The sequence below is a fragment of the Hypomesus transpacificus genome, chromosome 19 (assembly GCF_021917145.1).
Source record: "Hypomesus transpacificus isolate Combined female chromosome 19, fHypTra1, whole genome shotgun sequence".
NCBI classification, from domain to species: Eukaryota; Metazoa; Chordata; class Actinopteri; order Osmeriformes; family Osmeridae; genus Hypomesus; species Hypomesus transpacificus.
In genome coordinates, this window is record NC_061078.1 from 9,970,603 (window position 1) to 9,996,086 (window position 25,484).

Here is a 25,484-nt window from a genome sequence, read left to right on the forward strand (position 1 = left end):
GGCCTACCAAAATTTAGTATTGCAGTCACTTCCATTGGTTAACTACAGGCACTATTTTGGAGCAATAATTTGTTACATACATGTGCACTCAAAGAGGAGAAGATTAAGACAAGTATGAACAGAAAAATGCAAAAAAAGGATGAATTGACAATCAGAAAATGCTGAAACTTTTTGTATTATTTTCTTTCTTTCTTTAACACACAGCGACATACATTAAGAAGAATAACATTGTATTTTTAAATTTACACTTTACAATAAAGTACAAAGTAAAACTTGCAATCATGTAACATAATTAACAGCAATAATAAGACCATACACAATTAAATTAACATTATTAAACCTGATTAACCTTATTGAAAAGGTAGGTTTTAAGCACATTCTTAAATTGGCTAAACGAAGAAGCATTTCTGATAGAAACAGGTAGTGAGTTGTTTATTACTTCTAAATAAACCTATTAATGTAGACCAATAGTCATCGAACAGCCTGGTTGATTGTACAGCTCTCCCTCATCACTTAACAATTAGGTAGCTAGCTACGTGGTGTCATCTAGTGGTGGGAAAAAGCTTTCCTGTGTCATGCTCTTTTGCAGGGCAAAGATATGCTGGAAAGCTTTTTTGTGAATGGGACAAGTGACATTAAACAACACTCACTCATATTTCCAAGGTAGCCTATATGTAAAATGTGTCCTTTTTTATACACCTTATATGGGAGCTTTATTATTGAGAAGAATTTTTTTTAACGTTTTACACTCTAAATATTCATGTGATACTAAATCACACCCTCTTTAAAAGAGTATAATAAGTATATTGAGGATGAATATGAATAAACAATTTAAACTTCACAAAAGTTTTTCATATGTAGTGACGTAAGTTGGCCGTCAGTAACTGACGCCGCGTCTCTTTGTTGGTGTAGCAGCAGCTGCGCTCATGTTGTTGTACTCCGGCTACGGAAATATTTTCCCCTCTCGAAATATATCGTCTCCTGTTACAGCGAAGTCCACACATATATTAACGTCTTCAGTTCATATATTACTTTGCTATAATACAAAGTTGGCAGAGTAATGGACTCAGACGAGGGTTATAACTATGAATTCGACGACGAGGAGGAGGAATGCAGCGAAGACAGCAACGAAGAGGATCCCGACGACGACACCCTGGAAGTGGAGTTGGTTGACCCTGTTGTGGCCGGTGGTGAACGAGATGAATGTGGGGAGACTGGTGGCAGTGGCTTAGGCCCCGGCCAAGACGAAGAGGACTATCGATTCGAAGTACTGACTGCTGAACAGATCCTTCAGCATATGGTGGAGTGTATCAGGGAGGTCAACGAGGTCATCCAGGTGAGTGTTTGGAGGCATACTGATCTCAGGAAAGGCCGTGGATGTTGTATATCGATAGGCCGCAGGTTATTAAACATGAACACAGTGATGTCGGCTTGCTAGTTGTGATAATATAGGTGATTGAATGTTAGGTACCCATGTTGGGTAACTACCTTGTGTATAACCCACATTCACTGATACATGTGTCAACTAAGCGATTTACTGGCTAATATACTTGTCGGGTAAATTAGCTTACGTTAGCCTAGCTTGTTAAGCGTAGGCGAGCTTGTTAGCTAGCACTAGTTGTTGGCTAGCCATCTAGGTCAGTAACTTTTTTACAGTAATTGGCATTGGGGACAGTTGGATAGTCAGCTTGGTAGTTTACTGTCATGTTATGTGAATTATATATATAGAAATCCAATTGACAGAATCAACGTGAAGTTTGCTTTTATTAAGCTAACTTGACTGGGTTGTATGTGATTGATACGGTTGGCCAAGTTGGCAATCTCTTGAAAGCTAGCTATCTAGCTAGATAACTATCCCGTCTGAAAGCTAAAGTTCGCTAGCTAGCTGGTTAGCAAGCTGACATGCTAAATAGCACAACTAGCGTAGAAAACAGAAGATCCATCAACCTAGCTACTGATCTCAATAGTCATGTCATTAGACTTAATCTCGTGTAACTGGACAATTAAGCTCAAAGTAGGTCATCATGTTTATGGTTCAAATAGTTTATTAATAGGTGAAGAGAATGTTGATTTTCATTAAGATTAGTAAAAACTTTCTTTGGGGATTAGTGCTACAGTAGCTAGCAAGCGGGAGTAGCTAGCTACAAATTCCACCTGAGTCACAGCCATCTGACATGTAAACTAATTTCTGTGGTTGCAAGCTATCAAGGCCTTAAACAACATGGCCGAATTCAGAATCTTTGCTACTTATGCCAGCCGTTAAGTTTGACTTCAATGAAATTAGAAGGCTTATTTACGTGTATTGGTTGCCGTGGTTAACTTGCCTCCATTAAACGGAAGTAATGTATTCTATCAAGTATCTCCGACATGTAGTCTTATTGCTACAACCAATCTTTAACAAAGTAGCTTTTGGTTTGTGTCATAGACTATATATAAATGTTAAATGTTTTTTTTCCTTCTTCCAACTTCTACTGTTCTGTAGAACCCTGCTACAATAACAAGAATACTTCTTAGTCATTTCAACTGGGACAAAGAGAAACTGATGGAAAGGTTAGTTTGTGAATGTATTATTAATTAGCCATTTTCTGTACTAAATTGACACTAAAGCTTAGTATAATACAATTGGTTGCTATGGCCAGAAACATATTCTAATATGTTGTGTTGACTGCTTTGCTCAATTACGTTATTGATGGTTACATTTCTTTACTCATGCTATGGGACCCATGACATGGGATTTAATTTAGCTTACAACTTGAGTACTATAAAGTATCATACCTTTCCAAATGTCTTAAATACTTTGTTGTCATCCAGGTATTTTGACGGGAACCTCGACAAGTTGTTCTCAGAATGCCATGTCATCAATCCCAGTAAGAAATCAAGGACACGATTGATGAACACAAGGTCTTCAGCTCAGGATATGCCCTGTCAAATTTGCTATCTGAACTACCCTAACTCGGTTAGTACCAGGAAGAACACATTTTGGTCGGTATGTTATAGACACTAGTTTGATTGAAGTTCACTTTGCAATCACAGCCAGTAGCCCGTTTTACTATGTACTTTGTTGAAAAAAAAAAGTCTTACCCACTAAAGTTTTGCTTGAATGTATAGATACTCTTACAGCATGTTTTGCCAAAATACTGTTGTCATGCTACTTAAGTTGGCGTACGATAGCGATCTAAAAGTTATCGTCCCCCCCCCCCAGCATTAGAACAGTTCTGAATCGTGTTTTAAGAATTTGTTTCCATTTATAGTACTTCACCGGCTTGGAGTGTGGACACAAGTTCTGTATGCAGTGTTGGGGGGACTACTTGACTACTAAAATCATTGAGGAGGGAATGGGACAGGTAGGAGCCACACAGAGTGCTTTTATCCCCTCACACAGTTGATGTTTTGATGATTTATCTGTTTAAAAGTAGTGTGAAGAAGCCTATAGCTGTAAACAAGTAAAAGTTTGCTGATTCCAGCATTCAGATTATTGAGCCACAATCTAATCTCTTAGTTATCACAGGCTATGTTTTCAATGTGTTTGTTAGTTTCTTTGCATTCTGTGCAGAGTATGGATTTTTCGGTGGCTCCCAGATCAGTTGTTTATTTACATTTACTTACATTTACATCTACCAACCGAATAGTTGTATAAAACCAGTTTGTCTATTGATTTAGCTGTTAAATTTCATTTGTTCTCCTTTTTAAAGACAATCTCCTGTCCTGCTCACAGCTGTGATATATTGGTGGATGACAACACAGTCATGTAAGTAATCAGTTCCAAATAGTTACTTTTCTTTTCAAGTGAAAAACAACAGCAGGAGCACACACACTAGGGCTGTCCCCACTTACTCGACTAGTCGATTTTCTGGTCAATATGCTCTTGGTCGACTACGATTTTTTTAGTCAAGCTGCCATATGGCAGTGTGAGATCTGATTCCTGCTTGTGTCATCATTGCTGAATTAACAAAATGTTCAACAGAAATTGTATGTTATATTATTTAAGACAAATAAACCAACTCTAAAAACATAATTTAAAAGAAAAGTTGTTACTGTTTTCCCTTTCGTTAATCTGCGCTTTGTTTTGGTTTGGTATTTTGCACACGGCACAAGCACAATTGGCTGCAGAACTACAAACTCTGCCAAAGCCTACTTTGTCGATGTTGATAGTCAAAATGGCAAAGAAATCTGTGGTATGGCAGCATTTCATTAAAGTACATTTACAAAGTACCGGGTGACGCAAAAACGTTGAATGCAAACTCTGCCAACAACGGTTTATTTTTTATAGTTCGATGTCGAATATGATGTAGCCTACCACCTGAAAAACGTAAGTTGGTCTAGCCCTACCTCGCTCATGCTAACACGCTGGGTTGAAAATTGAATATGCCTATTATAAGAATCACATCCAAATCGAATGATATTATCTTCTCCGGCCAAGACAACAAAATCTTTCTCTGTTGCAACGTTCCCCACTCAGCTTCTACGTAAGTCCGCATGCTGCTAGTTTTCAGGCAGTGATAAGCGCGCTCTGATGATTTGCATGTTAAACAAACAATATTTTTATTTGTAGTACATTGTAAGAGATACTAAATACCATTGGCATTCGGTTACAAAAGGACTGGTGATACGAGTCATATTATTAGTAGGCTATTAGCAGTTGAATCTGCAATGTCCAGCAGCCATTGACTCAGATTGCGAAAATGTTTTTTTTTTTTAAAGGGTTTTCAGACACTTTAGTCGAGTCTTGATCGACAAATAAAATCTTAGTCGGGGACAGCCCTAATACACACCACACCATACCAATTTAGTGTGAAATTATGTAATTCTATCCATCGAGTCTTGATAAAATCTCCCTCATCTACAATTAATTTATTTTCACAGGCGACTGATAACAGAGTCCAAGGTTAAGTTGAAGTACCAACACTTGATTACCAATAGTTTTGTAGAGGTAAGTCTAATTGAGAATTCACATATGCAGCGGTGTGGCACATTAATTCCATGCCGTGCAGTACTGTGTTGGTATCAATTTAACAAAGTAAAACTGTGTGCACCTAGTTATGTTTGATAGGTATTGGTGTACTTGTTTCCGTGTTCTGTTTTATAATAAACTGATAAACTACGATCAGTTTAAATCTCGGTAATCATACCCCCCAAAATGATATTGCATTGGGACTATTAAAGACATCAAGACAATGGAAATTGTGCTTCAACATCACTTCAGAAGAAATGTTTCATGAAACATTTCTCATATTTTGTTCACCCCCCTCATTGCTCAGATCCCATGCTCCTCGGCTCCTTTCACAGTATTCCAACACGCCATAAGAATCTGGAAAGCTTGACGTATACACAGACTAAAAATGATTGATTCAAGGAATCTTCTGAATCAATGCTCCTTTCTGTTTTCTTGTCTCAGTGCAATCGACTGTTAAAATGGTGTCCAGCACCCGACTGCCATCATGTTGTCAAAGTCCAGTACCCAGATGCCAAGCCTGTGAGATGCAAATGTGGACGGCAGTTCTGGTAAGGGGATAGTCATAGTCAGCACGTCATGTGTTTTGTTGGATGGTTTAAATGTTTTTTTTTTTCTCTCTTCTCGATCATTTTATCCATGATTAGTTAGATCTGTCATTTTGGAATGTTAATTGACATGGCAAACACCTAAATGTAGACATTAGTCAGTCAGAAAGTATCAGTGTATTGACCTGATTTTATTCTTGTTTACACACCATTGCAGCTTCAATTGTGGTGAGAACTGGCACGATCCTGTAAAATGTAAGGTATGTTATATATACAGAACCTGCACATGGCCGTGGCAGATACTCCAAAGAAAGAGTTCCTTAAATATTATTATTGCGTATGTCCTACCTGATTTTAAACTTTCTGTAAATTTTTTCTCCATATTATTTAGTGGTTGAGAAAATGGATCAAAAAATGTGACGACGACAGTGAAACGTCCAACTGGATCGCAGCAAATACAAAGGTATTTAAAGGGATACTTCACTCAAAATGCAAATTGACCTCACTTTATGTACACAAAGCAAGATTATTCAATCTTGAGAGTCAGAGACCAATATATGGCGTAGTTTTCTCAGTGTTCTCACCCACCTCTTACTTTAATTGTTGAATGGAAAACAGTGATGGTGCACTGATAAATGATGGCATACTCCAGCACAAACATGTAGTTGGATTATACCATTGCAGATCATGGCACTTTAATTGTTTTGCTTGACATTTTTTCAATGTTAAGTGGTGGGTACGCAAACTAGGCCATACAATATGTCATACCTGACTCTGACATGAAATGAGGTGAATGTGTATTTTGAGTGGGCTATTCCTTTAACCATCTTAAAACGTATTTGGTCCACTGCAATGTGTGACCGGACAAGTCAACTTTCAACTTTGGCCGTCAGGAGTGCCCCAAATGCCATGTGACCATTGAGAAGGATGGCGGGTGCAATCACATGGTGTGTCGAAACCAGAATTGCAAAGCAGAGTTCTGTTGGGTGTGCTTGGGACCCTGGGAGCCGCATGGATCTGCTTGGTGGGTGCATTTCCATCTCAACTGGATGTTTACAAGTTTCACCTATCCTGGTGACCCTTTATTTTGCTTCGCTTGTTGTCAACTCCATATTTACGTTTGCCACTGCCATCAAAGAGTTTGGATCTTTTTTTCAAGTCCTACATTCCCACTCCTTAAGTCATCTTCTTTTACATATTTTTTCACACAGATCACACAGTAGCTGTGGGTAAAATGCTAACTGAGCACACGGTCTGTCCTACTTTGTCTGGGTTAGTTATCGTTTCTATGCTAACATTCAAATTAAACTCAATGTCTCAAGCTCAATTAGCAGCAGACGACCCCAAAGTCCAAAATTGTCTTAAAAGGAAACATGCAGAGTAGTCACCATCTGTCCTGTCCGCTGAGAATAATGACATTTCCAAACTTGAGTGTGTATGTATATATATATATATATATATATATATATATATATATATATATATATAAAAAATGAAGCTACCATTTTACTGTGTGAGAATGTAATTTCAGTAAAAAAAAAAATTTTTTTGAGTCAATTTACACTTATACTTTCAGAATGAGAAAGAAGTTGTAAGAATAAGACAGATTGAATCAAACCAACCTCAGATTCACATTCTGCTTTACAATGAAAAAGAATGATCAGTTCAAATTAACTATAACTCATTGATAAAGTCAGATACTAAGGCCGTTCCAAAATATTATGTCACACCTATTATCTTCATCCTTCAGCAGGTACAGGCAGCTATTTTGAACCTTATGCCATACGAAGATATTTCTACGTATTTAATCACAGCCTTTACAATTTTCTCACACTCAGCTAATTAATTGCTGTGTTTTGTAGGTACAACTGCAACCGCTACAATGAGGATGATGCCAAGGCAGCGAGGGATGCCCAAGAGGTAATATGAACCATAGTCTTAATGAACCTCATTCTGGCACAGTACCACCACAGACAAACATAGTCGTCTCATAAACCTACGTCTTCTTTCTATCATTCGTTTATTTTGTATGTTTGTAGTAGTAATCTTCAGTTTTCTTTATTTTACATACATTATCTGTTGGAATTATATCCTATCAATATTTAGTGGTTTGGATTTGTTTGTTTTTTTACCTAATGGTATTCATAAAGTTTAAATAGCCCCCATCCTTTTAAAAGTTTAGTAAATGCAAATGAAACATCTGTTATTTGTATGTAGAATATTCTTCTTTCTGTAACCTACACAAGTCCAAATAATGAGCCTCTAAACTAGCACTCTAAGACCCTTTGACTTTCACACCTAATGCCTTGTCAGTGTAGAGCATGCGTGCGTTAGGCGTGTCTCCCTAGTCTGTCAGGCCCAGCTACTAGTTCTGATTAAGAGCCAGGTGTTGTCCTCCCTCCTCCTCCAGCGTTCCCGAGCTGCCCTGCAGAGGTACCTGTTCTACTGCAACCGCTACATGAACCACATGCAGAGCCTGCGCTTTGAGCACAAGCTGTACGCCCAGGTGAAGCAGAAGATGGAGGAGATGCAGCAGCACAACATGTCCTGGATCGAGGTGCAGTTCCTGAAGAAGGCTGTGGACGTGCTGTGCCAGTGCCGCTCCACGCTCATGTTCACTTACGTGTTCGCTTTCTACCTCAAGAAGAACAACCAGTCCATTATCTTTGAGGTATGAAAGAGGCAGTTTATTATGCACATCCCATACACTGCAATTGGCCTTTGCAGAAAATGTTCAAGATAGTGTTTTATAATTTTATATATATATATTTTTAGAACAATCAAGCAGACTTGGAGAATGCCACCGAGGTATTGTCTGGGTATCTGGAGCGGGACATTTCCCAGGATTCCCTGCAGGACATAAAACAGAAAGTACAAGACAAGTACAGGTGAGGGGGCATTTAGTCACGGGGACAGCTATCCCAAAATTGTAATATACCTTGAGGTTTACTTACTATTTTGTGCACATTAGGTTGTCGTCTTTGTTGTAAATGTGAAGTTATAACCAACATTTCAAAGGCATGTTTGAAATGAACTGTTGAACTCCAGTGAACTACCTTGGCTTGCTTGCTAGGTTTTCATTGACCTTTGTTCACTACCTTAGATACTGTGAGAGTCGGAGACGAGTGCTGCTGCAGCATGTGCACGAGGGCTACGAGAAGGACCTCTGGGAGTACATTGAAGATTAAGGATAGACTTTTAAGAATCTACCAACTAGAGTGCTGATGCAAAGCGTTTGGGGCAGCACTGGTCTCAGCCATAGCTGTTGATTGTCCCAATATTGCGTTTCTTTTGTTTGTTTTTTCCTCTTGGATTTGTTTTATGGCAAGATTAAATAAATTATATCAAAATAAAAAGATAGACTATTTAAAAAAGAAAAAAAAGGTTAATTGTACAACAGTATTGTTTGTAGAAAATTTGATCGTGAGGACGAAAAAAAGAAAAAAACTCCCCCTCAATTGGTCAAGTTTGTAACATCACTCCCTTTCAGGTCATTTTATGTTTTTCATTTTTCTTCAAAATTCCCTTGTGTGGGTTTGTGTCCAGCTCAATGCTACATGTTCAAGCCATGTCTTGTTAGAGCCTGTTTTGGGTTTTCGAATGTTGATTTGCTGATTGTAAGGTGCAAAACTATGGTTGTAAAGCAAACACAAAAAAATAATAAGCATAGGGTGTGCAGTATAGAAAGATTTTTTCTTTTCCCCAAATGTAAATAATGCATATGCATGCAACAGCAAGTGTGGCACACATTTCTTTCTTTTCTACAACTTAGAAATATTTATTCTTTGCAAATATTCAGTATACTTGCTGCGTAGAAGACATGTTCCTCTTGCTTCTTTTGAATCCATTCTTTGTTAGGGTTTTGGAAGCTGCATAGCTAGTGTACACAGGACACTGGAAACGGTTATTTGATGTTTGCTGGAATTGGATGAGGTTGTAATAGGTTTAAAACTATTCTGACTACATGAATGGAAACTTTCATGAAAGGATTTCTGTAGGTATGACTAAACCAACCTTTTTCTAAAATCTTGTCCAATTTTGGTCCAGAAACAGGCAATGCAGATGTTGAACTTGTAACCCTGGGTTTGAAAAAACAAAATCCCTTTGGAGGCATTTTGAAAGAAGAAAACTGGACTGGGAAAGGAGTCCTGTCTGTTTGATCCTTTTTTTACCTTTCTCTCTGTCTTGTTTACTAGCCCCCCAGTTTTTCCCTAGACATTCTAATTTTAAGATAACACACTACCAACTGTTTCATGAGAGCCAAATTGAGTGACATTCACTCATTGTTAAAAGAAAAAGACAAAAAAAAACTTTAACAGACTTGAGCTTTTACTCATATGGTTTTGTATGCACCTTGGTAATGAGGAAGATGATTATATCCTGAAAGCACTGTTCAACTTTGGAGTCGGCATTATCTAGGTCTAAAGAACTAGAAGCTGTGACAGAGCTACAGTCAATGCTTCCTTGTTTTCCTTTTCTTATTGTCGTGACGAGGAGTATTGCTTTCGATAGCACAATACAATTGGGCTATAATACCTGCTTTGTGGGCTTTAAGGAAGTCTTGTCATACAGCTGCATATTAAATAAAGACAAACACGCATAGAGATCTGCGTAGATGTCTGCTGTAAAGCGCTGGCATTTAGGCTGTGATGAGAGTGGTGTTTACACTGGGTTGTACAAATAGGCTAAAAGCCAATTACCTTTGTAACACTTTCCAGTTTTTTTTATGAGCTTACGAGGTCCAAAACAAGACAGCCCCGGAGGTGTGGTGAGGCACAGCGCTTTTCTCTCAGTGTTTGTTGGCATTTAGGATGTTGATGCTGCTGGCAAAGAAAGAAATCTCTTCACCAAAGCGTGAGTCACCTGAAAAATGATATTTTTATCTCTGTTTCTGATACTTCTGGGAAATGGAAGTTCAGATACAGTTGCTTTCATGTATTGTAACCGTTCTTACAAAAAAAGTCCTATTTAAGTAAATGTCATTAAAAAGGAACTGTGTAGGTCTTTTGTGTTCTGTTGATATTGTAGTTAAGTACCACCTCTCATTCTTAAAATTACAATAAACAACCAATAATCAAGGCAATTATGTAGCCCACTTTCAGCCAAGATTTGTACTGCGTCAGCAGCAACACAATTAACATACAGTGAACATACGACTGAAACGCGCACGTAGGCAGTGAACGTGCTGGGGCTGGGCCAGTCTTGGGAACGCCCAGAGAACGGAACGCCTTCACTTCTGTTTCCTGCTTCCGTTTGGGTCGTCAGGATGGACTATGAGACTCTCCATCCTCACTTTAAAGCGCACTGCTTATGATATTTGTTTTAAACACTGAAGCTATAAACCACAGCAATGCAGACACTCACACCACACGTGTACTGGGCACAACGTCATAGCGAAATTTACCTGCGTGTTGAACTCTGTGATGCCAAGGTAAGCGAGCCAGTAAGTGATGATGATGACCTGTCGAACCCTCAAACCTACAAAGTAAGACAGCTTATATTACTGCAGCCAGCTATCCAGTGAGCTAATGATTCCGACCACGACGGATTGATTGCAAAAGGGCTCAAACTGACTAGCAAAATGTATGGCTCTTTGTATGTCATCTTGTCATGAACTAGTGTTTAATTGTTGCCAAACATATGTGGGTGTAATTGCTATCAGCCCAGAGGGTTAGCTAACTTTGCTAGCTACAACGTAAGGCTTAGCTAACCAATTGATTGCTAAAGAAGTGCACTTAAATGCATTGTAACCTGAAACATCCACAAGCTTGCTCGTTTCTTCTAACTGACCTGGTACGATTGAGTACATCATTCTCTCTCATTCCGCATATGTTCGACTAACACATTCCTTATGAAACATTTAATAGTGATGACTGACGTGTCGTATAGCATTACCTAGCTTTCTAGCAAGTCACTAAATATGCAAGATGAATTAGTGATAGTGCTCGGGTAACACGGTATCTATAGATTCATGTTCACTATTGTTAATTGTGTGCTCCATCCATCCTTGAGTGAGTCACACATTCTTCTAGGGTGGGTTATGGCTGTAGTTGCTCATTAATAAATTATCCTCCGTTTCAGAATATTGACATCAGTGTGCAAGAGAACACCCTTCAATTTAGAGGTTGGCAATTTATTGTAGTCTATTTGAATTTTTCTTGAGTACATTTATTTTATGCATCAAAAAATATTTTGATATATGTGAATTATTTCTCAGCACGGGGGCATGGAGCCAAAGGAGATAATGAATACGAGTTCAGCCTGGATTTTCTAGGGCCTGTAAAACCAGAGGTACCTTGTTTACATTTTTACATTAGACTACCAATCTTTTTCAGCAAAGAGCATGTGGAGAGTAAACTAAATGGCAATAGGACACATGCATCAGGATGTGTGTATCAGGAACAACTTTGTCAGAGCTCATAACATTTAGTCTGCTATGGTCTCACTGTGTGTGTGTGTTTTGTGTGTCCCTCCACAGGTGCGTCACAAGTCTACCCAGCGTCAGGTGAACATTTTGGTAAAGAAGCAGGAGCACTGCTGGTGGAATCGACTCACTCTGCAGGAGAGGAAGCCTCTCTTCCTTGTCCCAGACTTCGACCGCTGGCTGGACGAATCAGATGCAGAGATGGAGCTTCAGGCTAAGGTGAAACCCTATTTGGTTGTCCCTGTAATAAGTGGGTGAGAAAATGATTTACTGGCTGGCTTTTAAAAAGACAAGAAAGACATAACGATCTGAGTATTCTTTATTGATGCTTTCTTTTGGCAAAGTTGATGATATATGTCCATTAAAACATTCTTTCCCAGGAGGAAGAAAAAATAAACAAGGTCAGCATAGAATCAAGAGTTCGTAAAGATCGTGAGTACCCAGTTTCTTCTACTTCTATGTTTGAAACTAAAGGTGTCCTTGTTTATATTTTGATGACATGGTTTTCATTATTTTTTAACTTTAAATTAAAATATTATATTGAATCATACTGTGAAATACTATCCTGGACATTTACTGTACAACGTCATTGCTTGGATCACTCATGTAATAGTCCAGTTGGTTTGCTTCAGTTTTGTAATACATCTCCTGTTTTGACTGTCCAGCATACCTTGGTCTGAAGAAGGGCTATCTATTTATGTACAACCTGGTGCAGTTCCTTGGCTTCTCCTGGATCTTTGTCAACATGACTGTTCGCCTTTTCATACTCGGTCAAGGTCAGTATTCAAGGTCAAAGACAAGTAAAAGTAAAAAATACAGTTTTCTGTTCTAGGAGCAGATACAACATGCCCTTTGTTCTGACAAGGGAGTGCTCTCTATTTATAAATATGCTTATTTGAATATACAATAAAGCAACACTGACACCGCATTTGTATTGCAAATGACTGAGGACAATACTTCTTTCTCTTTTAGATTCCTTTTACGACACATTCCACACCACAGCTGATATGATGTACTTCTGTCAAATGATGGCTGTGGCTGAAGTCATTAACCCTGCACTGGGCCTGGTCAGGACAGGGGTCCTCCCAGCCTTGATTCAGGTACAGGACAACATCATTCATGGTGTCCCAGGCACATATAAAGCCCTAATCAACATAAATTTGCACTCTGGATGAGAAGTGGCCCAAAGAGAGATAATGTTTCCTAGCACAGAATTTCTGATCAGTGATATCTGCTTTACTAATCGACAGGTTGCAGGGAGGAACGTGATCTTGTTTGTCATTTTTGGAAGCCTGGAGGAAATGCAGAACAGGCCTGTTGTCTTTTTTGTGTTCTACTTGTGGAGCTCCATTGAGATCTTCAGGTATTTGTCTACTACAATTGGCTTTTGGACTCACAAACAATATTGCAGGTCTGAAATCTAACCGCATAGCTACATGGTAATGCCATATGTTCCCATCTTTGCTGTAGGTACCCATTCTACATGCTGGCATGCATTGACACTGAATGGAAACTTCTAACCTGGCTGAGATACACTATCTGGATGCCACTTTACCCAATGGGGGTTGTGGCAGAGGGTAAGTTGGACTAAATCAATGCACCTATTTATAAGCACCTTTTATTTTCTTGTATATAATCTTAAAGATGGGGTTGCACAACACAATCTTTTGCAGCCTGCTTCCTACAAAAATCCATGGTCACTATTTCTCCCTCTTTCTTGCCATGTAGCCGTAGCTGTGATCCAATCTCTGCCAATCTTCGACGAGACGCTCATGTACAGCATTCCCCTCCCCAAAGCCCTGGGCCGGTCCTTCAGTTTCTCATATACACTGCGGCTCTACCTTCTCCTCATGTTTTTGGGTGAGTCATTGTTACAGAGAAATCAAACCGCCTCTCCAACTGCCACACACTCAGCCCGTCAGACAATGAAACATATATGAAGGACAATTGCATAGCACTCTGGAACAGAAGCAAACATTGAGGTTTGGTGTGGCCTCAATCTATTGGCTAAAGATGTTCCATTTGTATTAATAATTTATTTTGCCGTAAATTCCCATTCCAGAATAATCCTGGCAAACAGAATAATCATGCAGATAAAAATGTGAGTTTTGAAATTATTCTCAGGTCTTTTCATCAACTTCCGTCACCTGTATAAGCTGAGGAGAAGACGATTCCGCTCCAGGAAGAGGAAAATGAACTGAAGACGAGGAACATGTCCTCATTCTACCTCCAACCCCCCCACCGTCCTCCCCTTTACACCAGAATGGATCTCCCCGGACTCACTGCCGGTTGCCTTCTCTCACCTCTTTAGCTAACTCCCCCTCATTTAGGAAAGTTTATTTGAACTTATCCTGCCATGGAAGGATACACTGGCCTGTTACACCCAGTAAAAACTCACAGATCAGGCAGTATTAGACCTAGTCTATTGAAGGTTAAAGTGAACACTGTATTGTCATGTTTGTAATAAAATAAAAAAAGTTACTCTGTTCTAATTGAGGCTTGATTTGGACCAGGCAAATCACAGTGAAGTGCATTCATATTATTGGTCATTAATATGACTTGTGTCAAGTAATTTACAAAGCCATATGGTATTTACATTCACAAACACATATGTACAGTGAATTACCTTGGAGAAAATCTTGTGATACTGTGTTATGATACTGTACATGTAACTGGATACTACACATGTTTTTCTTCACTGAACTCACCATGCACTACATCATTGTATACCTTTCTTTTAATTTTTTGCTTCATATTTATTGTTGGTTAAGACATTCTGGTTTTATCTCTTGAAGCACTCTCGGTCACTGAAAGTATACATCTTCAGCAGAAAGGCTTTTCAACTGAACACTGTAGAAACTTCCCTTTTCCCAATGTCAGTAAATAGGTTCCCATAGCCATGTGATGTGAGATGTACTGTATTCATCTCTCTGCTCTCATTCTCTGTCACTGCTGAATGTTCATTGGCTTACTGACTGAAGACCCAGAACCTCTGGGAATGTGGACATAAAAAGAAAAAAGGGATTATTGAGTTGTTATCGGGTTATGAACAGTTGACAGATCAGCACTGCATTGCTGTAATAAAGCTGCGTGGGGGGAGAAGTTACATTTGTGTATTTTATATTCTGAATTCCATAGAAAACATTTAATGCGTGCTATTAAAGCACATATCAAACTAGTCCAACGGAACTACCCCCCTTGCGAGGGATGCTGTCACTGTTTTCCTTTACTTCTGTTAAAAAATAAATCCTGTGTCACTAAAGCTCATCATTCCCAAACCAAACCCCGCCTGCCAGATCTCTCAATTGCAATTATTCCTTGGCGACCGAAGCAGACGTGCTTGGATTTCATTTAGCGTCGCAAAGCCTACTTTATCATGACTAAATCAACTGCAATTCCTTGAATTAACAGCACAGTATATGTGTTAATGAGAATTTGAGAGCTGTACACCTAATCCTCTTACAAGACTACAGGTATTATGCTGAGCTACGTTGCAGAATTGACCCGCGGTGCGCCCTTGTAGCTGCCCAAAAACTAGTGTCAGCATCTCTCAATCCATTACGCACAGCTGGAGTGACCTCGCATGCAGAGGACTGGGAAACAAGCCTGGGAAATAAGGTAGGCTGTGGTTATGTGTTATAAAAAATTATTACGTTGTTGTTTTCTAGTAGCATAGCTGGAGGTAGATTTTTCTGGAATGTATTTGACCTTGTAACGCCTCCTCAGCTGTCTTTTTAAGAATATTTCATCATCTTTTGCAACATCTTCATATGATTTTTTGGCACTTTAATTCACACGTGCACACTGGTTCGTGGATTGAATTTCAATCATGGCTGTTAGGATTTCTGTCCCTAGATATCATCACGTTCTGTTTGGTTCTTTTGACACTGTAAAGACTAAATAACATAATGTGAAATAATCGCGAGATACATTGTGTTGTTTTGTCTAATACACGTGGCTTTTATTTTCTGCTCCCATCGAAAAACCGAAAGCTCCTGTTATGTAGCCATAGTAACAGGTGGCTGTGTCTTTCCCTTCTCTACCTTGCCGTTAAGGATATGGCTACTGAGGCTGCACATGAAGCTGCGTGGATACAAAAAAAAATAACATTTATATATCTGTTCCCTTTTCCTAGGTTGATGCTGGGACATAACACTACACCCAGAAAAACACAATGCTAAAGTGTGTTCACCTCTCCCTGGGCTGTGTTATTTTGCCAAATGATAGTGCAAGGACCAAACAAAGTCAATCATGTGTCTGACATAATTTGCGCTTGGACTCGACAAGCGTTCCGGAAGTGACCATGCATCTGCCTCAAAGAAGGAGACTCCATCATAGTCGCATACTCTTCTTCCTCTCAGGTGTGTTGTTATGCTGCATCTACACACTAACTTTCAAGGCCAGGCTCTCAGAGCCATGGCTAGCCCTCCAGACAGCGAAGGACACTGGGGGAAAGGAGGACGATGATAGCGTTTTAAAGATAGACACACGGGATCTTACTGTGTCTAATGTGACTAAGGTAGATGTTATGTCTGAGAGTACCCAGGCACCCCTAGTAATAACCGTCAACAGGACTGACCTCAAACACTGTATCTATGTGGACCACGAGCCTCCAGATCCCACTTCAGCTCCAACTCCCACAACCCCTGCACCAACCTCCATCCCTTCGAACCCTGAAGAACCCCCTCACAGAAAGGGAGAGTACCCAGAGGACATCTTTTCTGTGGAACAACGTAAAGAAGGCTGGGTGGTTCTACACATCCTAGGGATGATCTACATGTTTGTTTCCCTTGCCATCGTCTGCGATGAGTTCTTTGTGCCTGCGCTGGGTGTCATTACTGACAGGTTGAAGATCTCTGACGATGTCGCTGGTGCAACCTTTATGGCCGCCGGTGGTTCTGCCCCTGAGCTTTTCACATCTCTAATAGGGGTCTTCATCTCCCATAGCAATGTTGGCATCGGCACCATTGTGGGCTCAGCTGTCTTCAACATCCTGTTCGTGATTGGCATGTGTGCTGTCTTCTCCAGGGAGATGTTGTATCTCACCTGGTGGCCCCTGTTCAGGGATGTGTCCTTTTACATTGTGGATCTCCTAATGCTAATAGTCTTTTTTCTGGACAACACTATTATGTGGTGGGAAAGCATGATGCTAGTTTGTGGGTATGTGTCCTACGTGAGCTTCATGAAGTTCAACGTTCAGATTGAACATGCCGTCAAGACACAGCTCAACAAGCACATGAGCAGCGTCAAAGCCCTGGAAGAGCCAGAGAAGGTTAGTAAATGTCGAGAAGAAAACAAATTAAGAAAATAACAGATTTGCCAACATTGACATTACAAAAACACCAACTTGCTAACAGAGCCTCAAGTAACAACAACCATTGACAGGAAAAATATAGGTACTCTCAGATACAACAATAGCAGCATACAGACTAATCACAGAACAAGTTCAATATCAATGTGGTACACCTTTGTGGCAAACTTTAATGCGTAGCTATGCAACTTGAGACAAAATGTTCCCTCGAATGCAAACAGAAACTGTAGCCACTGTATGCATGCACTGAACCGTTGACAATGATTTGCCCCTATGTTTATTCATCTGGGCCCTTGAGCAGGTCATGGAGAGGCAGTGTTTGTGTGGCAGCCTTTGATGAGGCTGAGCTGAATGGATCCCAGGTGTCAGTGGGTGTGTGACGGTGATGAGATGTAAAGTAATGTGAATGTCATGTCTGAAGCACTCATGGAAACATGGAGAAGCTTGCTCAACTGCCTTTTGCTAAATAGCCTCAATAGTCCTATAAGTTTCTGTTCCATTTATGTTCATGTGAATTGATTTTCTTAAAAAAAAAAAGCAATTATTAAATTAGGATCGATCAGTGAAGAGTTGATTTGAGGTTATGGTCTTCAACTATGACAGCAATGCCATATTGACACCCACTGAAGCATCTGCACAGGGCACACCATTGTTAAACCCCTGGTTCTGATATAATGCTAGAATACAATATAGCCTCTATAATGGCCCTCACAGAACCTATAAAGCTACCATAACGCTCATTAATTTCCATCCACACACACTCCAGAAAACACTCCTGCAATCAAAATGTAATGAGTGTAGGAAGAACGTGACTCTGCACCAAATGGGTGTCTTGGGTCAAGGAGCTCTGCATTTTGCTTGGAGAATAAGTACCCTTCAAGCCCATTCTACAGGCTTTCTCTTTTCAGTCTCTTACGTCTTACTAAAACATAGCATCTAAAGCGAGATTAAGAAAGAGATTTCGGAGTTTTGATTTAATTGCCACTGTAATTTAAACAGGATCTGTTTGCCTTTTGTAACTTAATGGTTTGCAGGTCATGTATTGGTTATCATAAAATCAGTAAACTACACACAAAAGCCAGTTTCTTGGGGAGCTAGTATCTTGGGTGTGGTGTCAGAGCTGAACATTTTTCAATGCTAAAGGAAAATGTGATGGTGCTTTAAACATGCTTTTCTTGTTCTATTTGGTCTTAATGGTCCACAACAAATATTAAATTGTTTCTTTCATTCATTGTGCATCTGAATGTGCAGGAGAGTGGACCACAACCCCCTCCGGATCCAAAACAAAACAACCAACCAAAACCACAAAACCTGCCATCACCACAGCCTGCAGAGGACCACGCCAAATTGAAGGTATTCATTTGAAAAACCACACATAAACACACCTTCTCGCACACTTCAAACATTTAAGATGCACTAGTCTGATGAGAATCCAAAATAACTGTGGAACTTGGATGTTCTGCTTGGATGTTCTTCATCATTGACGCTTACATGTTTACAGTAATCAATTTATGTTTGTTTGTGACCCAGTTTTGTATGGCTTGTCAGAATGTGTTTATATATGTGCTCAATGCCAGTCTGAGTGTGTATCATGTTCTCTTCTTCCTTAGGTAAAGCCTGTTTTACAGCGAGGGGGCAGTAATGCTTCTCTCCACAACAGCAACTTGAGGAACACCATCTTCCAGCTCATGATCCACACTCTGGACCCAGTGGGAGAAGGTAAAGTGCGACTTTCCTTGATCTGGTTAAGAAAGGTAAACGTTTATCCACTGGTTGATCAAATTAAGTTTCTGTTTCCTAAAAGAACAGTTGTGGCTTTGATCCAAACACAAGTGTCCCAGCAGCTTTTTAAACCTCATACATTTTAGGTAGGTAGCAGAAACCTTCAGAGTTTGGTGCAGATTGTTATTGGTTGGCTAAATTCAAACTCCTTTTGCGCAAAATGAAAACAAACTTTATTGTTGCATACTGTAGTTACCATAGAGCACAACTCGGTGTCAGGCAAACCATAAAGACATACAGGTAGTCCTACATACCATGAATGGGCCATAAGAATTTCATTGAAACAAACATGCACAGCTGGTAAAAAAACTTACAAAATAGGAAGGAACATGTGGAACCCGATGTTCAAGTTAAAACATATTTGAATAAACATTCACTAAATCTACCCCAAACCCTAACCATAACCAGTCATTGCCTTTTATTAGACTTGTTAGTTTGATGATCATTTTAGAATTTTATGTCACAACTTCATCCAATGGTAATACTAACAACCAAAGGACACAAAGACTCTTTGTCACTTGGGTTGGGCTCATTGTGGTTATTTAGGATTGCTCCTGAGTGGCTTCATCTCAAGGACTGTTTAAGAACTGGTAGCCCAAGGACTGTTCTTCCTCAGCCGCACCTCCCTCATTATTTATTTGTACCTGTACCTTCTGGCAGGGGAGTCACCTTCAGTCTGCCCTCAGGCTGGCCAGGCCCTCTCCCCACCTCACCTCTCCTGGCTGTGGCTGATCCTTAATCAGCTTTTCAATACCGGCTAATAAAAGCTGGTTAAGAGCCAGCCTCCTAGCAGCTCAATCTCTTTATCTCAATAGGACTGTATTGTTCTGTACTGGGCTGGTCAAAGCTCTAATGTGATGAAACTGCAAGTCACTGTCACTCTTTGGCGACTTGCAGACAGGAGAACTTGGGTTTGAGACTTTGAGTCACTCGTAAGTTGAGAAGAAATTGACTTGAGTCTCAACTAAGACTTGTGATCAGTTGATAGCTCTGTAATTTACACATCTATTTGCTCCTACACTGCATCTACCTTGAATCAATCATTTTACAGCAACTCTGCTACATACAAATTGCATTAACTGGCCAATTACGAGTTCCATAAGAGCAGGTAAATAAACTTATAGTTGTACTGTAGGTTGAGTGTTGTCAGAAATGTTACCCATGTCTGTATGTTCAAATACTTTTTTTTACAAAAACCTTTAGTCCTCCAGATCCAGATTTGGATATCATTGGTCATTGTGTGTGTTGTTGTGGATTTACTATGATTTTAGTTGTTGACACGGTAGACTGTTACTACAGTGTTAACTAACAGCTGTAAGAGATGTGTTCTATCGTTTTCATCATAGATACAGTCTTTAGAGGGGACATTAGAGGCCCTGGCCAGAGGAAAACTAGACGAGGTAAGAGGGGCATCAAAACGTCCCGCTTATCAAATCTTTACCTCATGCCAAACCCGTTCTATTTGGGCTCCATACTCTTTCAGAGGTTTCCTTTCCTCTGTAATGGAGAGTGGTGTGATGCTTTTGCATGCTCATTCACTCATACATGAGTAAATTGGTGTATTGTGTGATTGTGGTGACTGTTCTCCGTGTCTGAAAATTAGATACAGCCTTTAATGGAGATGTCAGGGTGGAGGGGTCAGTGCAAGGGAGAGGTCAGTTGAATGATGCTTGTTGTCACATTTCGTGGTTTTCAATGGTGTCGTGGCTTTTTCGCAATTCGCAATTCTGTTAATTAAAGGAATATGCTGCAGGAGACATTTTCAGCAACGGTGGATTTTGTTGTGTATTGTTTGTCTTGTGACTGTTGTGTCCTGGCTTTGGAATGTTTTCTAAGAGACATCAGTTGCATGTAGTTGTACAGATCTGTCAGCAATATTCATTGTGTTTGGGCAATGTGTTGCTTGTAGAGGTGACAGTCGTGTTTCTTATGGCTGATAAACATTTACCTCAAAGCTGTGAATTGTACCAGGGAGAAATCTTCTTGTTTGCAGTGAGAAAAAAAGTCAAGACTGAGGTGTTGAACCCCCAGGTCAGAGAGAAGTTAGAAAGCAAGTCCCACTGCAAAGCTGAAGGTGAGATGTGAATTGTGAGTCTATTGTGAGTCTCTCCACCGCTGTCTGGTCTTGGTCTCAGCGTCTCACATCATCTTTATGTTTTGTCTGTGAATTGTAAGTACGTAGTATGATGGAGGGTGGGTTGATTTTGGCTCATTCCCCTCAATCACTTGGCCTCTCAGTGTGTGTGTGCAGACGTCACAGTGAAAGGCTATTAGGTGCTTCAGTGCCTGGGGTGATTGTTATTGCCACTTGCACTGGAGTGTAGCAACAAGGGGCCCTGTGACCATAGCCTAGAGTGGCCCCAATCCAGACTCAATCAACTCAGGGATTAACATGCAGATGGGTACTTTGTGTGTGTGTTTGTGTGTAAAAGAGAGCTATTGTGTATATTTTGAACGCACGTTTATGGGATGTTTGTGCATGAGCAGGGGTAAATATACATTTCAAAACAATAATGACTTAATCATTTATTCATATTATGATATAAATATCAAATGTGCATTGTCTAACTAGTTTGTGGATTTAAAGTAAGTTATAAATCAGTCAATGTGTGTGCAGTGAATGACAATTCATGATTGAACTATCCCCTGCTGACCTCAAACAAGGGATTTTTCAATTCATGAATTGAGATAAGTAAAATTGAATAATTCCAATTGTCCCCAGCCCTGTCGGGTTGTGTCTACTTTTTCTGTCCTCGTTCAGGAATAGACAAGAAGCCTGATCAGGCCAACTCTGTCAGTGTGCAGGTGAGCCCCGTGGCCGAGCCCTCCACATCTGAGCCCACCAAGACGGAAGAGAAGGAGAAAACAGAGCAGCCAGAGAAAGCAGAGCAGCCAGACAAACAACCAAATGAGATACACTCTGAGGTGGGTAGGCCCTACTGTAATATTTTAGATCTTAAAATAAAAAAATGAATTTCAGTAAAACCTTCTGCCTCTGTTTCTTCCCTGTTTTGAAACAGGTTGCAGCAGTCTGCCCAGGTGGGGGTGAAGACTTGGGGGGCAGCGATGAAGATGAGAGCAGTGATGATGAAGATGACGACGATGATGATGATGATGACGACAGTGGGGATCAAGATGATGAAGAAGCGGGGGAGGAGCAAGAAGAGGAAGAAGAGGTTGAAGAGCCACTGTCATTAGAATGGCCTGAAACTAGGCGCAAACAGATCACCTATCTCCTGCTGCTGCCCATTGTGTTCCCTTTGTGGCTCACTGTGCCTGATGTTCGCAATCCAGTACGTAACACAGACCATTGTGTTTCTACAATACTTTACCTGTGTTCATGGACTGTGTTTGTATATCCGTCAATGACCATGAAAGTTTATCAGGCTCTACTAATGTTCTGCACACGTACAGTATTCACTTTGTATATCAGCATGAGAGCAGTCTATCATTACATCTTAATGTACTTCTGCTTGTGAGAGTTCAGAGCGTTTTTCAAACACAGTTTTCTACCTGAATATGTTGGTTACTTATTTTGTTTTTGCAGGGATCGAGAAAGTACTTTGCTATGACGTTCATCGGCTCCATCATGTGGATTGCAATATTTTCCTATCTAATGGTGTGGTGGGCACATCAGGTTAGTTAGTTGAGAATTATGTGATTTTGTTGGCTATGGTTTTTGTTCGTTTTTAGGCATAAATATAAACTGGAATCAATACCGTTTTCATGGCTAGTGAACATACTGTCCACTCCATCTCCATGGAGATCTGCATACAAAGCAGACAACAAAACGGACATTTAGGGATGTAACTCGGTACACAATGTGTGTAAAGTTGACTAAAACCAATGTGCATTGTGTCAACACCATCTCCACCTGCCCTAGGTGGGTGAGACTATAGGCATCTCAGAGGAGATCATGGGTCTGACCATCCTCGCGGCAGGCACCTCCATTCCGGACCTCATCACCAGCGTGATCGTGGCTCGTAAAGGCCTGGGAGACATGGCTGTGTCCAGCTCGGTCGGCAGCAACATCTTTGACATCACTATGGGGTATTCAACATTATGACCATTTAGACATGATCCTGGTTTACCTGCTGTGTCTCCGCCATTGATGTTCATATTGACATGCATAGGCGAGGGATAGTTCTCTGAAAAGAGGTAGAGGCATCACATTCCATGTACCTCGACCTGTCAGTCCTTGACAGAAACCATATGGATGTATCCATAAGTGGTCTAATTGAGTGGAATATTCTGTTATAGTCAGTATTACTGGGGGTTGTTTGGCATGTGTATTCATATATCAAATGTATGATTATCTGCTGTACCTGTATACTGTACATACATTATGTATGTACATGCATGTTGCTTATTATATTTGCATGTCGCTTTGGATTAAAATAATCAGCTAAATCGCATGAAGTGTAACATGTAAAATGTGTGGAATATTGACTTTTTGTTTGTAATTGACGCTGTTTTTCTGTCGTTAGCCTTCCTGTCCCCTGGCTCATGTTCTCCATGTTACATGGAGGTGTGCCTGTGGCGGTCAACTCCAACGGCCTCTTCTGTGCCATCGTGCTGCTGTTCCTCATGTTGCTCTTTGTGATCATCTCCATCGCCGCCTGCCGCTGGAAGATGAGCCGCGCGCTGGGCTTCACCATGTTCCTGCTCTACTTTGTGTTCCTGATCCTCAGCGTCATGCTCGAGGACCGCCTCATCATCTGCCCCATTTCTATTTGAACACAAGCAGGGGGGCTGCAGAGGGTCAGAGAGCACAGCTTCTAAATGAAGGAAGTACAGTCTAGCATGCCGCACTTTTAAAAGTGATGTTTGAAGGCTTACAGGTTTAACCAATTGGTTTGGTACATTAAGCCAGACAAAGTTTAAAGCTTTTAAAACAGTTAACACACACTTACAAATGTTTTCATCAACGGAAAAATACATCAGTCAGCTCTATTTTAACAGCTGTACAAAGCGCTTTTGTTTGAGTAATTATTTGCCCCTTTTTACAAGTATACAGGTTTCATCATGTATTTTCTTGTATGCAAACTATTTTCATTACTGTTTTGGAGGTGTAACCTTATATCTGGCCTGTTCATCACATATTGTTTAATTGACCATTCACTATAGGCACAAACTGTAGAGTATCAAATACACTTGCAGTTTTTTTTTTACTTTGATGAGCAAAGCTAGCCTGACGTTGTCATACTCATAATTCTAGTCAGAATGAGTCTGTGAGTATGGGGCGTGTTTCAACTGAACACTGTTGTTTGTTGAAAAGGAATTCAACCCAAGCGCTCTTTGGTGACGTGGTTGATTACGTTACTGTTGATCATCTGTCCATCATCGTATAAAGCCCGCCCTGACAATTTCATTGGTCCGAACAGCTCCTGTTCGGATATGGTTTTTCCCCAACCAAGCTACCCCAGACCCAACTTGCCGACCAAATTTTTGTATGGGCGGGGCTAGGTTGGGCTGGCAGCCAGGCTAGAGCAAAGCTTGTGTGAAATCAGAATTAAGTTTTGATGTTTGTTTAAAGAGGGAACTGTTTCAAAATGACAATGAATTGAATGTCATCAACTGAAAATTGTCATTTTAATTTAAAAAGGTTATTGAAATTTTTCTATATGTTGAAAACTAGATTATAGTGCAACTTAACACTGTATGTTGATGGGGAAAATGCTGTTAAAATCTAACCTTTTTATATATAAAGGAATGTATCGTTGATGTAGAAAATGTGGTATTATTTTGAAAAGATTAATATTACAGTCAAAATGGGAGTGTTGACAGAATGTGAGCTAAATGTTTGCAAGAATATTATGTTTTAATAATTATTTATTAAAATAAACCAGGTCATAGTTAACAATTCACTTCAGAACTAAATGTCTAAGGTAAAAAAAAGAAAATAAATCCCTATTCACTGTGAAGTGGTTGTCTTGACATTTTATGGAAGTTTGAATAAGGTAGTGTTTTCACAATAATCTGTTTTATGTATCCCTTACTCACTTTTCTTTTAACAGGGAAACATTGCAAAACATTATACTACAAATGTTATGTTAATCCATGTTTAATGTAAAAGTAAAACAAATGCTGTAAAATCCTTAAAAAGATTATTACACAAAATAAGTTTGACAGGTGTACAGGCGCCTGTTATGTCCATAGAATGTTCTGTCTTGGAAAATCATAAAAAATAAAACACTTGTAATCATTGTTGAACCACCTGTCAGTATTATTGTGTTGAATGTAAATTGTGAAATGCACTTGTGTGGGTCAGATGGATACAAATGTATTATTGATAGTGTAACTATCAAATGCTGTACTTACAATTCATGCTGCAATAAAATTATTTTTAACACATTCAATTAAAGTTCAAGGCACTGTATTTTAAATCGAGCCTCGTCAGTTTTATTACTTACCTAATAATGGTAAAATAATATTCTCCTTGATTTTACTGAAGGACAGTGAAGAAAC

General features: G+C 39.8%; 3 protein-coding genes across 4 annotated transcripts; all 3 read left to right on the forward strand.

Moving 5' to 3' along the window:
* The first annotated feature begins 889 nt into the window (after positions 1-889).
* LOC124481608 (E3 ubiquitin-protein ligase arih1) lies at positions 890-10,503 on the forward strand. 2 transcript variants are annotated; one of them, XM_047041710.1, is made up of 14 exons: positions 890-1,336; positions 2,483-2,550; positions 2,812-2,956; positions 3,252-3,344; positions 3,693-3,748; positions 4,864-4,930; positions 5,396-5,502; positions 5,717-5,759; positions 5,891-5,962; positions 6,393-6,523; positions 7,362-7,419; positions 7,886-8,170; positions 8,275-8,387; positions 8,603-10,503. In XM_047041710.1, exons 1-14 carry the CDS (start codon positions 1,061-1,063, stop codon positions 8,685-8,687), a joined length of 1,599 nt encoding a protein of 532 aa, XP_046897666.1. In that variant the 5' UTR covers positions 890-1,060; the 3' UTR covers positions 8,688-10,503. The 2 variants fall into 2 exon arrangements, with proteins under 2 accessions (XP_046897666.1, XP_046897667.1); XM_047041711.1 differs by having other exon boundaries at positions 7,910-8,170.
* Positions 10,504-10,599: 96 nt separating this feature from the next.
* On the forward strand, positions 10,600-15,177 carry LOC124481609 (very-long-chain (3R)-3-hydroxyacyl-CoA dehydratase-like). Its single transcript, XM_047041712.1, has 11 exons — positions 10,600-10,930; positions 11,581-11,623; positions 11,717-11,790; positions 11,978-12,142; positions 12,304-12,355; positions 12,589-12,699; positions 12,896-13,023; positions 13,174-13,286; positions 13,394-13,500; positions 13,652-13,783; positions 14,048-15,177. The coding sequence occupies exons 1-11, from the start codon at positions 10,850-10,852 to the stop codon at positions 14,122-14,124; spliced, it is 1,083 nt and encodes a 360-aa protein (XP_046897668.1). The 5' UTR covers positions 10,600-10,849; the 3' UTR covers positions 14,125-15,177.
* A 1,049-nt stretch (positions 15,178-16,226) lies between these two features.
* On the forward strand, positions 16,227-23,753 carry LOC124481969 (sodium/potassium/calcium exchanger 1-like). The gene is made up of 8 exons (XM_047042283.1): positions 16,227-17,195; positions 18,845-18,953; positions 21,010-21,090; positions 21,778-21,941; positions 22,094-22,309; positions 22,564-22,653; positions 22,900-23,066; positions 23,504-23,753. Exons 1-8 carry the CDS (start codon positions 16,227-16,229, stop codon positions 23,751-23,753), a joined length of 2,046 nt encoding a protein of 681 aa, XP_046898239.1.
* The last annotated feature ends 1,731 nt before the right edge of the window (positions 23,754-25,484 follow it).

Coding starts and splice junctions, on each gene's coding strand:
- LOC124481609 (XM_047041712.1), top strand. CDS start 10,850: ATGCAGACACTCACACCACACGTGTACTGGGCACAACGTCATAGCGAA. Junction 13,287..13,393: donor AGCTCCATTGAGATCTTCAG/GTATTTGTCTAC, acceptor TCTTTGCTGTAG/GTACCCATTCTACATGCTGG. Junction 13,784..14,047: donor CCTTCTCCTCATGTTTTTGG/GTGAGTCATTGT, acceptor AATTATTCTCAG/GTCTTTTCATCAACTTCCGT.
- LOC124481608 (XM_047041710.1), top strand. CDS start 1,061: ATGGACTCAGACGAGGGTTATAACTATGAATTCGACGACGAGGAGGAG. Junction 5,963..6,392: donor GGATCGCAGCAAATACAAAG/GTATTTAAAGGG, acceptor TTTGGCCGTCAG/GAGTGCCCCAAATGCCATGT. Junction 7,420..7,885: donor CAGCGAGGGATGCCCAAGAG/GTAATATGAACC, acceptor ATTAAGAGCCAG/GTGTTGTCCTCCCTCCTCCT.
- LOC124481969 (XM_047042283.1), top strand. CDS start 16,227: ATGCATCTGCCTCAAAGAAGGAGACTCCATCATAGTCGCATACTCTTC. Junction 17,196..18,844: donor CCCTGGAAGAGCCAGAGAAG/GTTAGTAAATGT, acceptor CTTCTTCCTTAG/GTAAAGCCTGTTTTACAGCG. Junction 21,091..21,777: donor GTCCCACTGCAAAGCTGAAG/GTGAGATGTGAA, acceptor GTCCTCGTTCAG/GAATAGACAAGAAGCCTGAT.